The following is a 17,827-nucleotide window of genomic DNA, read 5'->3' as shown; positions in this document are numbered from 1 at the left end:
TCTGTGGGGCGACCCACGATTGGCCTAGCGTTGTCCGGGTTAGGGAGGGTTTGGCCGGTAAGGATATCCTTGTCTCATCGCGCACCAGTGACTCCTGTGGCGGGCAGGGCGCAGTGCACGCTAACCAAGGTCGCCAGGGGCACAGTGTTTTCTCCGACAAATTGGTGTGGCTGGCTTCCGGGTTGGATGTGCGCTGTGTTAAGAAGCAGTTGGGTTGGTTGGGTTGTGTTTCGGAGGACTCATGGCTTTCGACCTTCGTCTTTCCCGAGCCCGTACGGGAGTTGTAGAGATGAGACAAGATAGTAATTACTAACAATTGGATACCACAAAATTGGGAAGAAAAGGAGGTAAAATAAAATATTTAAAAAATACAAATTGAAAAAAGTACGATCTTTGTTGCAAACAGTAGTCTGGCTTTTTTATGGCGGTTTTGGAGCACTGGCTTCTTCCTTACTGAGCGGCCTTTCAGGTTATGTCGATATAGGACTCGTTTTACTGTGATTATAGATACTTTGTACCTGCTTCCTCCAGCATCTTCACAAGGTCCTTTGCTGTTGTTCTGGGATTGATTTGCACCGTTCGCACCAAAGTACATTCATCTCTAGGAGACAGAACGCAACTCCTTCTGAGCAGTATGACAGCTCCGTGGTCCCATGGTGTTTATACTTGCATACTATTGTTTGTACAGATGAACGTTGTACCTTCAGGCGTTTGGAAATTGCTCTCAAGGATGAACCAGACTTGTGGAGGTCTACAATTTGTTTTCTGAGGTCTTGGCTCATTTATTTAGATTTTCCCATGATGTCAAGCAAAGAGGCACTGAGTTTGAAGGTAGGCCTTGAAATACATCCACAGGTACACCTCCAATTGACTCAAATGATGTCAATTAGCCTATCAGAAACTTCTACAGCCATGACATCACTTTCTGGAATTTTCCAAGCTGTTTAAAGGCACAGTCAACTTAGTGTATGTAAACTTCTGACCCACTGAAACTGTGAAACAGTGAATTATACGTGAAATAATCTATCTATAAACAATTGTTGGAAAAATTACTTGTGTAATCACAAAGTAGATATCCTAACCGACTTGCCAAAAACTATAGTTTGTTAACAAGACAAAACTTACGACTTCAATTGTACATACCTGCTAGAATACCTACAGACCTGCTAGAAGAACTACAGACCTGCTAGAAGAACTAAAGGTTTGTTATAATGGCTACAGACATACAAGAACACTTACAGACCTGCTAGAATAGCTACAGTCCTGCTAGAATAGCTACTTACCTGCTAAAATAGCTACAGACCAGCTAGAAGAACTACAGACCTGCTAGAAGAACTACAGACCTGCTAGAAGAACTACTACAGACCTGCTAGAAGAACTACAGACCTGCTAGAAGAACTACAAACCTGCTAGAAGAACTACAGACCTGCTAGAAGAATTAAAGGTTTGTTATAATGGCTACAGACTTACTAGAACACCTACAGACCAGCTAGAATAGCTACATACCTGCTAGAAGAACTACAGACTAGTGGAGCTTCCAATCCAGTTTTGGGAAAGAAACCTTCCTGGAAAAAACGAGAGAAACAAATAGATGAAAAGCCTTACCTGCTTCACCCTTGGTCTCCCAGGGGAGAACTTCCTCTTGGAGATGGCAGGCTTCCCCATGCCAATCTTGGGAGTTAGGGGGAAAAAGGTTGTGGTGGTGGGAGGCACACAAGCACTATATCCAGAATGAGGTTGTGTCTGTGGTGGAGCAGCCTGGGCCTGGATTTGGACCTGAACCCAAGGAGGGCTGGCCTCCCTGGGGAAGGACTCTGTAGGGAAGAGGGGCTGGATTGGCATGAGCGAGAGCTCAGGGGACATTTCAGGGGAAGCCTTTGGGGCTTTGTCCTCTCGACTCGGTGAGCTGAAGTCCGAGAGGCTGCGGTTGCTGGCGGGCATGATATCCATTTCTTCTGTAGTATCCATGTCTACGGGGCTCTCCATTTCAGGAAGTTCAGCCATGGGACTAAGCTCATTTTCTCTGATTGTGTCTTCTGCAATGGGCAATACATTTGGAAGCAACACTTCCCCGTCGTCCAAAACAATTGGAGGCAACTCCTCATCCTCCAACCCCTGCAACTTCTCCTCAACCTCCTTTTCTGCAACTGCATCCTGCACCTCCTGCATGGGTTCCATAACATTTTGCTCAACAGTAGTCTCCATTGCAGCCAATTCCAAAAGCTTTGTTTCTACAGGTGCTACTTCCATAGGCTCCTCCTCCTCCACAGGAGCCTCTTCAGTAGTCTCCTCCAAAAGCTCATGAGATATTTCTTTGGTGGGTGTGGCTAAAGTAGTTTTTGAGTCCTCCGATTTGGTCTCCTCCCCCTCTACATCGCAGGGCAAAGCCTCCTCGGGCGCCGCACCTTTTTCCGTTTGTAAAGAGTCTGATATTTCCAGTTCCTGTTGGAAATCGTCCACGGGTGAGGCGGGACTCTGGGAGGCGAGCGGTGACACGTCCTCTAGAGTTCCAGACCTCTGTGGAGACTCCCGGCCCTCCGTCAGGGTAACGGTCACCTGAATCTCCTGCGCCAGTTCAACACCTGGAACAGAGAAAGCCAATCAAATAACAGCATAACCTTGTTTGTTTTTTATCATGCTTTATTGAATGGATGTTGTGCTGAACTTTTTCCAAAGTCACACCTAAAGCAAGTGGAGAGTTAGTGGTTGAGGGAAGTTATACTTAGACATTGTGATTTTAAAGCATACACAAGTGCACCAAAACATCAGGAACACCTGCTCTTTCCATGACAAACTGACCAGGTGAATCCTGGTGAAAGCTATGAAATGTTATTGATGTCACTTGTTAAAACGACTTCAATCAGTGTAGATGAAGGGGAGGAGACAGGTAAAATAATTATTTTTAAGCCTTGAGGCAATTGAGACGTGGATTGTGTATATGTGCCATTCAAAGGGTGAATGGGCAAGACAAAATATTTAGGTGCCTTTGAATGGGGTATGGTTGTAGGTGCCAGGCGCACCGGTTTGAGTGTGTCAAGAACTGCAAATCTGCAGAGTTTTTCACACTAAGCAGTTTCCCATGTGTATCAAGAATGGTCCACCACCCAAAGGACATCTAGACAATTTGACTGTGGGAAGCATTGGGGTGAACACGGGCCGGCATCCCTGTGGAACACTTTCGACACCTTGTAGAGTGAACGAAGGTGTTCCTAATATTTTGTACACTCAGTGTCGAAAGGTACCTGATGGAGACACTTTAGGCTCCTTTAGAGGGCCTGGACGCGCCTCCTCCTCCAGCCGATTGCCTGGACGCGCCTCCTCCTCCCCCTCCAGCCGAGGGCCTGGACGCGCCTCCTCCTCCAGCCGATTGCCTGGACGCGCCTCCTCCAGCCGATTGCCTGGACGCGCCTCCTCCTCCAGCCGAGGACCTGGACGCGCCGCCTCCTCCCCCTCCAGCCGGGGGCCTGGACGCGCCGCCTCCTCCCCCTCCAGCCGGGGGCCTGGACGCGCCTCCTCCTCCCCCTCCAGCCGGGGGCCTGGACGCGCCTCCTCCTCCCCCTCCAGCCGGGGGCCTGGACGCGCCTCCTCCTCCCCTCCAGCCGGGGGCCTGGACGCGCCTCCCCTCCTCCAGCCGGGGCCTGGACGCGCCTCCCCCTCCTCCAGCCGGGGGCCTGGACGCGCCGCCTCCTCCCCCTCCAGCCGGGGGCCTGGACGCGCCTCCTCCTCCCCCTCCAGCCGGGGGCCTGGACGCGCCTCCTCCTCCCCCTCCAGCCGGGGGCCTGGACGCGCCTCCCCTCCTCCAGCCGGGGGCCTGGACGCGCCTCCCCTCCTCCAGCCGGGGGCCTGGACGCGCCTCCCCTCCTCCAGCCGGGGCCTGGACGCGCCTCCCCCTCCTCCAGCCGGGGGCCTGGACGCGCCTCCCCCTCCTCCAGCCGGGGGCCTGGACGCGCCTCCCCCTCCTCCAGCCGAGGGCTTGGACGCGCCTCCCCCTCCTCCAGCCGAGGGCTTGGACGCGCCTCCCCCTCCTCCAGCCGAGGGCTTGGACGCGCCTCCCCTCCTCCAGCCGAGGGCTTGGACGCGCCTCCCCCTCCTCCAGCCGAGGGCTTGGACGCGCCTCCCCCTCCTCCAGCCGAGGGCTTGGACGCGCCTCCCCCTCCTCCAGCCGAGGGCTTGGACGCGCCTCCCCCTCCTCCAGCCGAGGGCTTGGACGCGCCTCCCCTCCTCCAGCCGAGGGGCTTGGACGCGCCTCCCCTCCTCCAGCCGAGGGCTTGGACGCGCCTCCCCTCCTCCAGCCGAGGGCTTGACGCGCCTCCCCTCCTCCAGCCGAGGGCTTGGACGCGCCTCCCCCTCCTCCAGCCGAGGGCTTGGACGCGCCTCCCCTCCTCCAGCCGAGGGCTTGGACGCGCCTCCCCTCCTCCAGCCGAGGGCTTGGACGCGCCTCCCCCTCCTCCAGCCGAGGGCTTGGACGCGCCTCCCCCTCCTCCAGCCGAGGGCTTGGACGCGCCTCCCCTCCTCCAGCCGAGGGCTTGGACGCGCCTCCCCTCCTCCAGCCGAGGGCTTGGACGCGCCTCCCCCTCCTCCAGCCGAGGGCTTGGACGCGCCTCCTCCTCCTCCAGCCGAGGGCTTGGACGCGCCTCCTCCTCCTCCAGCCGAGGGCTTGGACGCCTCCTCCTCCACCACAGCCATAAAGACATCTGGAAGACAGGAAATAACAACTAAGTCACAATTTGATTGAGAGCTCTGCTTCTCTCACAAAACTAGGCTTCCATCCAAATCTCACTGAAAATAACTGAAAAATCTGTTATGAGAGAAAATTTGGTCCTATTGAAAATCTGGCCATGAGACAAAGGAATAGATGAGAATAGACGATGGGAAATTGAGTCCCCACTCAACAATTCACAGCCCTTCCAATTAGGCTCTAATCTCAAGTTAATTAGGGAACATCTTCCTCCAAGGTACTGCAACTCCCCGCCCTCCCCATCCCAAAGTCCAAACCCCAGCTGGTTCAATAACTCAATACTTAGTGTTCCCTCTATAAACATTGCCTAATTTAATTGACAATTTTCAGTTTGATCCAAGTCCTCCCCGATGACAGTCATGCAATACTTCTCCACATTGCATCATGATTATAGCAGTGATACAGGACTACATTCTAGTATTTACATGAACTCCATCCACTATAGGAAGACTTGGTAATTGTTTAATAAGGAAGGGATGTGTGAAATGAGACAATAACATGATAAGCTTCATTTCAACACTCTAAGACTCACTGCATCTACTATCTAGGTCTACATCAATGCAAAAAAAGACTACTGGGGTAAAGTGCCCATAAGTTTCTTTCCATTTTCCGAAACAATCTAGTTCATTTCCCCTGCAACGACCTTTCACTCTCAACTCTCCATTTCTGTCTCTTCTCCTTCCATCTTCACCCCCTCTCCCCCCCTTCTTCCTCTGCTCTCCTCCTCACATTGGAGGAGCAGAAGCACATGCAGTAAAACCCAAAGAGGGAGGAGTCACCATGACAACCCCCGTTTACAAGGACCCACTCTTGTTAGAACACCAAGGCGATGTTTTCAGGCAGAAAATAAAAATCCCAGCGAATCGGGTAAGAGAGAGAGGAGAGGAGTTTGAACAATCCCACTGTGTTTGGCCTGCAATGAAAGTCTTAGGCTTTGCATGGCACCCCCACAACAGAACGGTGCATATAAACTCCCATGTCAAAACAGAGCTCAAGATTTATTTGAAAGCAAACTAAATAGGGTTTACAGTGAAATGGATGGGGGGGGGGCAGAACACAGGAGGAGAGTCATGGAACTCAAAGTTAAATCATCTGTACCTGAGGCCTCAGAGGACCCACCTGGTACTCTAGCACTACCACACCTCAATGGGAGGTTTAGATAGGCGCGATTCTACAGCAACATTCCCTCTAAGCTGCATGCAGGCGCGCAGCTCCCTGGGAGTGCTGCGCAGAGGAAATATCAACCCGCGCTGAGAAGCAATAGATTCAACTTCACTCAACTTTCTAGTTTTCTCCCTTAGTTAACACTATCAACGATTCCCTTAACTGTGGGATTTGTGATCGAACCAACGCATTAGCCATGTTCAATGGAACATACCGAAACAAAACAAACCATACAAGACTTAGTATGCCAAACTAACTATGCAAGAGATTTTGTTGTAGGCAGAACGCATCTAAGTTGGATTCCATTGCATGGACAGGCACGACTCAGGCCCGTACAAAGACTGGTGCACCATAACCAACAAGAGCTACAGTGGGCCTATATGCAAATAGACCATTGCCATATATGGATCTGTGCCATTGACTTTGAACTGGACTGTGTTTACAGCATTAGTGGTGCGCTTGTTTGAGAACAAAGCGAGAGCTACATGTAGCCATGTGTGCACATTTGTTCATATCCTTTGCTATTTAGTGAGTTATTAGCCAAGTTAAAGATAATTTATAGTCAGCAAAGGGGGAGTGCTCTTGTGAGTCAGGCAAAGAGCTTTTTTTTGTGTTAAAGGGGCAATCTTGTATTTTAAGACAGGCTTGAATAAGCTAAGTAGCCAATAGGCCTAGGGTAGCATGATGTGTTATTCTCTGTAATAATGGTATGGGAATAATGATGCATTGTATTTTGTAATGTGGTTTCTTGCATCAAATGCCACATTTTCAGTCACATCCTTGTCTGAAGGACAATTGGATAAACAGGTTCATGACAAGTAAGGCTGTTACGGTGACCGTATTACCGCCACACCGGCGGTCTCGAGTCATGAAGGCAGTCAAATTCCGTGTGTCCATTTAGTCACTGTAATTAGGCTTCTCCAAGCTCTGATGCTGCTGATGGTCATTAGCAGCCTACCAAACTTGCTAACTGCCTGGTACTCGGCAGTCGATTGTTCCTCTAACCACTCTTGACATCAATGCAAATGTAAATCAAAAATCTAATTAAACACTTCATGAGAGCCAAAGAGCTCATGTTGCGCATTATTTCTATAGGCTATGCAATTGCGTGAGAAAACAGAGTGATGGCCTCTATTAAAAAGAGGATCCAGCAGTTTTCTATAGGCTAGGCCTACTATATTTATTTTTCAATTTAAACAGATCGCTGATCTTCAAAACAGGCGTACAGCCTACCATCCATTCATGGATGTAAATGGTTACTTTCTAAATGTTGTTACAGTTACCTTATGTCAGGCTTTATGGGTTGGTTATGTAGAAGAAGACAAAAAGGCTTCTTCTACATATAATATCCATTCATGGATGTAAATGGGTTGGTTATGATTAAATTATATCTTTACATTAACAACCAATGTCCATCAGAATACCAGTCATTCCAATGAACTTGACCTTCAATAATAGGACATATGAAAGGAAATATGAACGTATAGATTAGCCAAATTGTTTTACCTGAGCATAACCCCAAAACTAAGGACTGATTAGCCAGCCTTACTCTGTTGTTAATGGTTTTGTCGTCATGAGGACTGATTGGGCTCATTGATTCGAGTTGAAAAATAAATGCTGCGCTCATGGAATGGCACGCTTTCAGCACAACTGAAAAGTGCTATTTACATGTGAAAATTAATAACATATGCTGCATTCACTATAGGCCTATTATTAACCTTTTTGTTGGTGACACATTGATATCTTGAAAATATTAAGCTGTTTAAAAGGCAAATCTACAGATGAAACAACAACAAAACGTACACCCCGTCTCTGTTTTGGTAAAACGCAGGGATGGGCATGGAGAAATGTAACTACGCTCAGATTAATAGACAGAGCTATGGATGCAAGGACTGACAATCCATTACATAAAAGTATTGTTTTAACTATGTTATGAGGCTATACAATGTTTGTTTACATTTACAATGTTTAAAAAAAACATTGGAGAAAAACAAGCTTATATTTTGTGTCCTCATGGCATGTGACAGTTGAACTAAGCTCACGAGGCATTTAGACATTAAATGCTTCAAGAATCAATGGATAGATATATGTATAAGTCAAAAAATGGATGTACAGTTGAAGTCGGAAGTGTACATACACCTTAGCCAAATACATTTAAACTCAGTTGTTCACAATTTCTCACATTTAATCCTAGTAAAAAATTCACTGTTTTAGGTCAGTTAGGATCACCACTTTATTTTAAGAATATGAAATGTCAGAATAATAGTAGAGAGAATTATATATTTCAGCTTTTATTTATTTCATCACATTCCCAGTGGGTCAGAAGTTTACATACACTCAATTAGTTTTTGGTAGCATTTCCATTAAACTGTTTAACTTGGGTCAAACGTTTCGGGTAGCCTTCCACAAGCTACACAATAAGTTGAGCGAATTTTGGCCCATTCCTCCTGACAGAGCTGGTGTAACTGAGTCAGGTTTGTAGGCCTCCTTGCTCACACATGCTTTTTCATTTCTGCCCACAAATGTTCTGTAGGATTGAGGTCAGGGCTTTGTGATGGCCACTCCAATACCTTGACTTTGTTGTCCTTAAGCCATTTTCCCAAAACTTTGGAAGTATGCGTCGGGTCATTGTCCATTTGGAAGATCCAATTTGCGACCAAGCTTTAACTTCCCGACTGAGGTCTTGAGATGTTGCTTCAATATATCCACATCATTTTCTTTCCTCATGATGCCATTTATTTTGTGCACCAATCCCTTCTGCAGCAAAGCACCCCCACAACATGATGCTGCCACCCCCGTGCTTCACAGTTGGGATGGTGTTCTTCAGCTTGCAAGGCTCCCCCTTTTTCCTCCAAACATAACAATGGTCATTATGGCAAAACAGTTCTATTTTTGTTTCATCAGACCAGAGGATATTTCTCCAAAAAGTATGATCTTTGTCCCCATGTGCAGTTGCAAACCATAGTCTGGCTTTTTTATGGCGGTTTTAGAGTAGTGGCTTCTTCCTTGCTGAGCGGCCTTTCAGGTTGTCATTATAGGACTTGTTTTACTGTGGATATAGATACTTTTGTACCGGTTTCCTCCAGCATCTTCACAAGGTCCTTTGCCGTTGTTCTGGGATTGACTTACACTTTTCGCACCAAAGTAGATTAATCTCTAGGAGAGAGAACACGTCTCCTTCCCGAACAGTATGATGGCTGCGTGGTCCATGGTGTTTGTACTTGTGTACTATTGTTTGTACAGTTGAACGTGGTATCTTCAGGCGTTTGGAAATTGCTCCCAAGGATGAACCAGACTTCGGATGCCGACAGCAGTCGCACCACTGGAAGACATAGCTTGGACTGTAGTCTACAAAAGCCTATTCCTAATCTTTTCCAGCGATCCATCAAACACATATGATGTGTCATCATAGTGGTCTCTGACTCCCGCCTTTTTTCAATGCCGATTTTTTTCCTGCTGCCCGTTTCGAGACAGGTGCATGAAGGGTCCATTCTAAAGTAAAACACATTTCACACATATATTATTTAGTATATGTTAACCAGTTGGATATAGGGGGAACTATTTTAATTTTTGGATGAAATATCTTAAACAAGATATTTTGTCACGAAAGGATGCTCGACTATGCATATAATTGACAGCTTTGGAAAGAAAACACTCGGACGTTTCCAAAACTGTCTGTGAGTGCCACAGAACTGATGTTACAGGCGAAACCCAGATAAAAATCCAATCAGGAAGTGACGCATTTTTTTAAACCGCCTCATGCCAATGACTCCTTATATGGCTGTGAATGAACTACGAATGAGCTTAGGTTTTCCACGCATTCCCCAAGGTGTCTACAGCATTGTGACGTCTTTTTAGGCATTTCCATTGGAGAATAGCTCTAAGGGACCATATTTGGCGAGTGGTCACATGGTGTCTCCAGGAGAAAATCTTGCGTAAAATACTGAGGTAGCCATTTTTCCAATCACTTATGAGAAAAAAATTGCCTAGACGGATATATTATCGAATATATATGTTTAAAAAACCTTGAGGATGGATCCTAAACAATGTTTGCAGTGTTTCTGTCGATATTATGGAGCAAATTTTGAAAAAAGGTTTGGCGTTATAGTTTAAGTATTTTTCGGTCGATTTCTCAGCCAAAACTTTTGAACAAACGGGACCTTTTTCGCCTACAAAAATATTATTTTTGGAAAAAAGGAACATTTGCTATCTAACTGGGAGTCTCCTGAGTGAAAGCATCTGAAGTTCTTCAAAAGGTAAATGATTTAATTTGGTTGCTTTTCTTATTTTCGTGAAAATTTTGCCTGCTGCCAGCAGAGCCTAGCATAGCATTATGCCATGGTGAACTTACACAAATGTTTGTCTAGCGTTGGCTGTAACGCATATTTTGAAAATCTGAGATGACAGTGTTGTTAACAAAAGGCTAAGCTTGTGTTTGAATATATTTATTTCATTTCATTTGCGATTTTCATAAATAGCAACAGTTGCGTTATGGTAATGCGCTTGAGGCTATGATTACGCTCCCGGATACGGGATTGCTAGTCGCAAGAAGTTTTAAGACAAGATTATATCAAGTATATAGTGTGATGGTGACAATATTAGCCTATCACTTGTGAATGGTTTGTATCACAACTAAAGTCGACAAATAACTTCTCAAAATGAACCACATTAATCCGCTTTACAACAGGTGCAGAGCCTAACTGGCATACACTCAGCGCGTGAGTTAAGTTTGGGGAAGATTATTTTTCACCATAAAAATGCACCTTCATAATAAAAGCATTACATGCACAATCACATTTGTGTTTACTTTTAAGAACGGTGTTTTCGTGCTAAAGGAACATTCGTGAATATGGCCTACTGCCGTGTCTGCATTGCTGTGCTTTTTATGTTAAGAAATAGCGTAATAGTTTATCAACATTTTAAGCTAAACGCTCTCATCTGTTGCGTAAGGCTCATTGCTTAAAACAGGATTTTTGATGCTAGTGGTTATATTAAATTGGGATCTATCGCATCCCACAACTGTCCCAGACTATGATTGGAATATTTATTTCTCACACAGAATAGGTCAACTTTTGTACTGTGGGGGATAGTAACAGTGGCTTGTAGGCTATGCGTGGAAGCCAGGAGATGTGTTTATGTTCATTAACGGTCAATTACCATGAGACCAGCAGTTATTTGCTTGAATCACCGGCTGACAAAATGTCATGACCGCCACAGCCCTAATGTCAAGCCCTGCATGTTTTTTTTTCAAACGCCTCATGGAATGTTGGACTATTTCCATGTTAAAATGTTATAGGATGCATCTTTTCCATAGTTTTTGATGGTAGACCACTCTGGTAGGCCTACATTATGATCAAATAGCCACAAGTAGCCGACTTGACCGCTGTTAAAACTAACTTAGTGGGTACAGCCTCAGTGCTCACAGTAAACGGAAGTTGCACAGAATTTTCACAATGTTCAAGTTTGCGCTCAGCAGACCTGATATTTTGCTCAGTGACAAAAAAAAATGACATTGCATAAACATGCCTGAAAATTTTGCTGTGACACCTCAAATTTTTATTTACGAGCAAACGTATCTACCAGGAAAATTAAGGATTCCATCTTTACCATCTCACATATTTTTCATTGTGCCCCTAAATATCTTTGTGTGAGCCAACATTTTTCAACTTAGGCGCACACATGCTCCTTGTAAAAAAGGAAAACTCATGAGTTCATAGGTTTACTGGTAAAATGCACGACAGGGAACTTCAAGGGCACTCCAGGCAGAGCAAAATTCAGTTCAAAATTCAGGTGGTAGAGAAACCAAAAAAGGTTGGGAACCACTATTGTAGAGGCAGAAAGATGTGTGTGAGTGAGTGAGTGAGTGAGTGAGTGAGTGAGTGAGTGAGTGAGTGAGTGAGTGAGTGAAAAAGCAAGGGTGAAAGCAAGAGGACAGACAGAGGCGGGAGAGATGGAGAAAGTGCCTATTTTTTTATCCACTAGTGGTAAATACACCAGCATCTCTCCATCTCCGTCTCTTTGCTGCTACCACCATCTACGCTCGGCTAACACAGATGGAAGAAGAGGGCAACGAGGACAGAGCATCCCATTGGCTGAGCCCGGGGAGTTATTTTTAACTTGTGGCAGAACCGCCACTGTCTCCTGAGATGGCCCCCCCCCCCAAGAGAGCCGTAAATCTCAGCACCATCAGAGAGCACAGACAGGCACAAGACTGGATTCCCTTCACATTTCCATTCTCATTTATCTGATTATGCTGTCAGGCTGTGTTTTCAGAGAAAAAGTGAAGAATGTTGGTTCAATGTGGGACTGCCCATATGGAAATCTATACATGTATGATTGTAAGTTGCCTTGTTTAAAAGCATCTGCTAAATGGCATATATTATTTTATACTGAACAAAAATATAAAATGCAACAATGTCAAACATTTTACCAAGTTACAGTTCAAATAAGGAAATCAGTCAATTTAAATAAATTCATTAGGATCTATGGATATCACATGACTTTGCAGGGGCGCAGCCATGGGTGGGCTTTGGAGCCAGGCCCAGCCAATCCGAATTTGTTTTCTCACACAAAAGGGCTTTATTACAGACAGAAATACTCCTCAGTTTCATTTGCTGTTTGGGTGGCTGTTCTCAGACGATCCCGCAGATAAAGACGCCTGAAATGGAGGTCCTGGGCTGGCGTGGTTATATGTGGTCTGTTATTGTAAGGCAGGTTGGACGTACTGCCAAATTCTCTAAAATGACGTTGGAGGCAGCTTGTGGTAGAGACAACTCTGGCTGGACATTCCTGCAGTTAGCATGTCAATTACCCACACCCTCAAAACTTGAGACATCTGTGGCATTGTGTTGTGTGTCAAAACTGCACATTTTAGAGTGGTCTTTTACGATAGCAATAACACACTATGGAGGTTTGTGGTATATGGCCAATATACCACGGCTAAGGGCTGTAACCAGGCACTCCGCATTGCATCATGCATAAGAACAGCCCTTAGCCATGGTATATTGGCTATATATTACACTCCCTCAGGTCTTGTTGCTTAATTATAGAATACAAATCTACACTTCACAGCCAAAAGTATGTGGACACCTGCACGTCAAACATCTTCTAAAAAAATAAATGGGCATTAATATGGAGTTGGTCCCCTCTTTGCTGCTATAACAGCCTCCACTCCTCTTGGAAGGCTTTCCACTAGATGTTGGAACATTGCTGAGGAGACTTGATTCTATTCAGCCACAAGATGAGGTCGGGCAATGATGTTGGGCGATTCGGCCTGGCTCGCAGTCGGCATTTCAACTCATACCAAATGTGTTCGATAGGGTTGAGGTCAGAGCTCTGTGCAGGCCAGTCAGGTTCTTCCAAACTGATCTCGACAAACTGTATCTGTATGGACCTCGCTTTGTGCACGAGGGCACTGTCATGCTGAAACAGGAAAGGGCATTCCCCAAACTGTTGCCACAAAGTTGGAAGCACAGAATCATCTAGACTGTAATTGTATGCTGTAGCATTAAGATTTCCCTTCACTGGAACTAAGGGGCCTAGCCCTAACCATGAAAAACAGCCCCAGACCAATACTCCTCCACCAAACTTTCCAGTTGGCACTATGCATTCAGGCAGGTAGCATTCTCATGGCATTCACCAAACCCAAATTCATCAGTCCATCAGACTGACAGATGGTGAAGCATGATTCATCACTCCAGAGAACATGTTTCCACTGCTCCAGAGTCCAATTGCGCATGGTGAACTTAGGCTTGTGTGCGGCTGCTCGGTCATGGCAACCCATTTCATGAAGCTCCCAACGAACGCTACAGGTCTTGTGCTGACGTTGCTTCCAGAGGCAGTTTGGAACTCAGTAGTGCGTGTTGCAAACGAGGACAGATGATTTTTACGCGCTACACACTTCAGCACTCCCATTCTGTGAGCTTGTGGCCTACAACTTCACGGCAGAGCCGTTGTTACTCCTACAAGCTTCCACTTCACAATAACAGCAGTTGACCAGGGCAGCATAGCTGGGCAGACATTTGACAAATTGTCTTGTTGGAAAGGTGGCATCCTATGACGGTGCCACGTTGAAAGTCACTCAGCTCTTCAGTGAGGCCATTCTACTGCCAATGTTTGTCTATGGAGATTGCATGGCTGTGTACTGGATTTTAGACTTTATATAAAATCTGGACCCCTACAAATCAGCTGGGCTAGACAATCTGAAATGGTTGCAACCCCTATTACTAGCCTGTTCAACCTCTCTATGGTATCGTCTGAGATTCCCAAAGATTGGAAAGTTGCCGCGGTCATTCCCTCTTCAAAGTGGGTGACACTATAGACCCAAACTGCTACAGACCTATATCTATCCTACCCTGTCTTTCTTAGGTCTTCGAAAGCCAAGTTAACAAACAGATTACCGGTCATTTCGAATCCTACCGTACCTTCTCCACTATGCAATCTGGTTTCAGAGCTGGTCATGGGTGTACCTCAGCCACGCTCAAGGTCCTAAACGACATCATCACCACCATCAATAAGAGACAATACTGTGCAGCTGTATTCATCGACCTGGCCAAGGCTTTCGACTCTGTCAATCACCACATTCTTATTGGCAGAATCGACAGCCTTGGTTTCTCAAATGATTGCCTCGCCTGGTTTACCAACTACTTCTCTGATAGAGTTCAGTGTGTCAAATCGAGGGGCCGTTTGTCCGGACCTCTGGCAGTCTCTATGGGGGTGCCACAGGGTTCCATCCTCGGGCCGACTCTTCTCTGTATACATCAATGATGTTGCTCTTGCTGCTGGTGACTCTCTGGTACACCTCTACGCAGACGACACCATTCTGTATACTTATGGCCCCTCTTTGGACACTGTGTCAACTAACCTACAGACGAGCTTGAATGCCATACTACAACTCTCCTTCCGTGGTCTCCAACTGCTCTTAAACGCAAGTAAAACTAAATACATGCTATTCAACCGATCAGTGCCCGCACCTGCTCGCTCGCCCGCCCAGCATCACTACTCTGGACTAGAGGTCCAATTTACTGATTTCCGATTGTTATGAAAACTTGAAATCGTCCCAAATTAATCGGCCATTCCGACTAATCGGTCGACCTCTACTCTGGATGGCTCTGACTTAGAATACGTGGACAACTACAAATACCTAGGTTAGACCGTAAACTCTCCTTCCAGACTCACATTAAGCATCTCAAATCCAAAATTAAATCTAGAATTGGCTTCCTATATCGCAACAAAGCATACTTCACTCATGCTGCCAAACATACCCTCGTAAAACTGACCATCCTACCGATCCTAGACTTCGGAGATGACATCTATAAAATAGCCTCCAACACTCTACTCAACAAACTGGATGCAGTCTATCACAGTGCCATACGTTTTGTCACCAAAGCCCCATACACTACCCACCATTGCGACCTGTACGCTCTAGTTGGTTGGCCCTCGCTTTATACTCGTCGCCAAACCCACTGGCTACAGGTTATCTACAAGTCTCTGCTAGGTAAAGCAGCACCTTATCTCAGCTCACTGGTCACCATAGCAGCACCCACTTGTAGCCAGTGCTACAGCAGGTATATCTCACTGGTCACCCCGAAGTCAATTACTCCTTTGGTCATCTTTCCTTCCAGTTCTCTGCTGCCAATGACTGGAAAGAACTCCAAAAATCTCTGAAGCTGGAGACTCATCTCTCCCTCACTAGCTTTAAGCACCAGCTGTCAGAGCAGCTCACAGATCACTGCACCTGTGCTTAGCCCATCTATCTACCTACCTCATCCCGATACTGTATTTATTTATTTATCTTGCTCCTTTGCACCCCAGTATCTCTACTTGCACATTCATCTTCTGCACATGTACCATTCCAGTGTTTAATTGATATATTGATGGGGACTAGAGGTCGACCGATTAATCAGAATGGCCGATTAATTAGGGCCGCTTTCAAGTTGTTTTCATAACAATCGGAAATTTGTATTTGTTGACGGCGATTTTGCCGTTTTTTTTTATACCTTTATTTAACTAGGCAAGTCAGTTAAGAACACATTCTTATTTTCAATGATGGCCTAGGAACGGTGGGTTAACTGCCTCGTTCAGGGGCAGAACGACAGATTTTCACCTTGTCAGTTTGGGTGAAACAATCTTGCAACCTTACAGTTAACTAGTCCAATGCAATAATGACCTGCCTCTTGTTGTACTCCACAAGGAGACTGCCTGTTACGTGAATACAGTAAGCCAAGGTAAGTTGCTAGCTAGCATTAAACTTATCTTATGAAAAACAATCAATCATAATCACAAGTTAACTACACATAGTTGATGATATTACTAGATATCCAAGATGGCGTAGCAGTAAGTTGTCCTGTCGTATCGTCTCTCTGTAAATAATCGTCTCTTTTCGTCTCTTTTTCGTTTTAGATATTTTTTCTTCGCATATCTTTAAAAACATTTTGCTAAACCTAAGCTTCCAAATACTCTTCTGCAACCCGCCAATGTAGCTACTTTTCCTAAAGTAGTTATATTTACTTCGGAACCGGACCCCCTCAACTGAAGCTAGCCAGCTAACTACCAGCTATGCTAGCGGTCTTCAGCTAACCGGTCATCAACTAACCTTTAGCCCGGAAAGCTCTCGCCAGTTCGAACAACGCGACGCTAACCAGAGCATAACGGACCTATTTAATTTTTTACCCCCGGATTCCCACCACAAACGGAACATTCTTCAGCTGGATCTTCACAACTAGCTATCGAGCTAAACAGCAACCCTGGTTGATTACTCCTGGCTAGCGTTTCCACCCACGTAGCTTGAAGCTAGACCGGCCAGAGCTCCTAGCATACTCCTGGGCTACAATACCTTGACCTACGACCGGTCTATCAATATCACTGCATGAAGAGGAATAAACAGACTCACCCCATCGCGACGTCCTCCAAAGGCTAACTCTCTAGCCCTCGCCATCTCCTTGCTTGCTAATTCGGCATGCTAACTGCTAGCTTGTTTAGCCCAGGTCCGCTAACTACTACCTTGTTTACCCCGGCCTGCTAATCTGTTAGCACAGGCCTGCTAACCGTCTGCATCGCCGTGTCCCAAAAACGCAGTGGCCCATATGTACTCTATCTCTTCCCGATTTTTTTAAAAATTTGTTTATACCTTCCGGAAACCTGCCTCACCCAATGTGATACGGAATCGCTATTATCTTTATTTTTAGAACACACTCAAGAACCTCCAGAAGCTAACCAGCTAGCTAGCTACAAGCTATTTAGTCATTGTTAGTTTTTTTTAACCTGGATAACACTCGCCAGCCCAGCCCCCCCTGCCCCATCCACCGCTGCCCCCTGGACTCTGATCACTTGGCTACATAGCTGATGCACGCTGGACTGTCCATTAATCACGGTACTCCATTCTGCTTGTTTGTTTTATCTGTCGGCCGAGTTGCCTAGTCAATGCCATCTCACCTGCTGTTGTTATGCTAGCTGATTAGCTGTTGTCTCACCCATTGTTTTAGCTAGCTTTCCCAATTCAACACCTGTGATTACTGTATGCCTCGCTGTATGTCTCTCTCAAATGTCAATATGCCTTGTATACTGTTTGCTCAGGTTAGTTATCATTGTTTTAGTTCACAATGGAGCCCCAAGTCCCATTCCTCATACCCCTGACACCTTCTTTGTCCCACCTCCCACATATGTGGTGACCTCACCCATTACAACCAGCATGTCCAGAGATAAAACCTCTCTCATCATCACCCAGCGCCTGGGCTTACCTCCGCCGTACCCGCACCCCACCATACCCCTGTCTGTGCATTATGCCCTGAATATATTCTACCATGCCCAGAAACCTGCTCCTCTTATTCTCTGTCCCCAACGCTCTAGGCGACCAGTTTTGATAGCCCTTAGCCGCACACCCTCATACTACTCCTTCTCTGTTCCGCGGGTGATGTGGAGGTAAAC

At 46.0% G+C, this 17,827-nt stretch overlaps 2 protein-coding genes across 2 annotated transcripts in view; both read right to left on the bottom strand.

The window, feature by feature from the left end:
- LOC115130171 (histone-lysine N-methyltransferase 2C-like) overlaps positions 1–3,531 on the bottom strand; it is a 132,210-nt gene extending 128,679 nt beyond the window's left edge. Inside the window, exons 1-2 of the mRNA XM_029661016.2 lie at positions 3,243–3,531; positions 1,606–2,582 (exon numbers count right to left, since the gene is read on the bottom strand). Coding sequence (XP_029516876.2) covers positions 1,606–2,250 — 645 coding nt within the window. The 5' untranslated portion in view covers positions 2,251–2,582; positions 3,243–3,531. The remainder of the gene's footprint in view (positions 1–1,605; positions 2,583–3,242) is intronic.
- LOC115131040 (uncharacterized) overlaps positions 2,279–17,827 on the bottom strand; it is a 74,935-nt gene continuing 59,386 nt past the window's right edge. Inside the window, exons 9-11 of the mRNA XM_065019057.1 lie at positions 3,243–4,694; positions 2,406–2,582; positions 2,279–2,289 (exon numbers count right to left, since the gene is read on the bottom strand). Coding sequence (XP_064875129.1) covers positions 2,279–2,289; positions 2,406–2,582; positions 3,243–4,694 — 1,640 coding nt within the window. The remainder of the gene's footprint in view (positions 2,290–2,405; positions 2,583–3,242; positions 4,695–17,827) is intronic.

Source organism: Oncorhynchus nerka, linkage group LG6 (assembly GCF_034236695.1).
Source record: "Oncorhynchus nerka isolate Pitt River linkage group LG6, Oner_Uvic_2.0, whole genome shotgun sequence".
Taxonomy (NCBI): Eukaryota; Metazoa; Chordata; class Actinopteri; order Salmoniformes; family Salmonidae; genus Oncorhynchus; species Oncorhynchus nerka.
The sequence above is the reverse complement of the archived record's forward strand: the minus strand, read 5'-3'. Positions and strand labels throughout refer to the sequence as shown.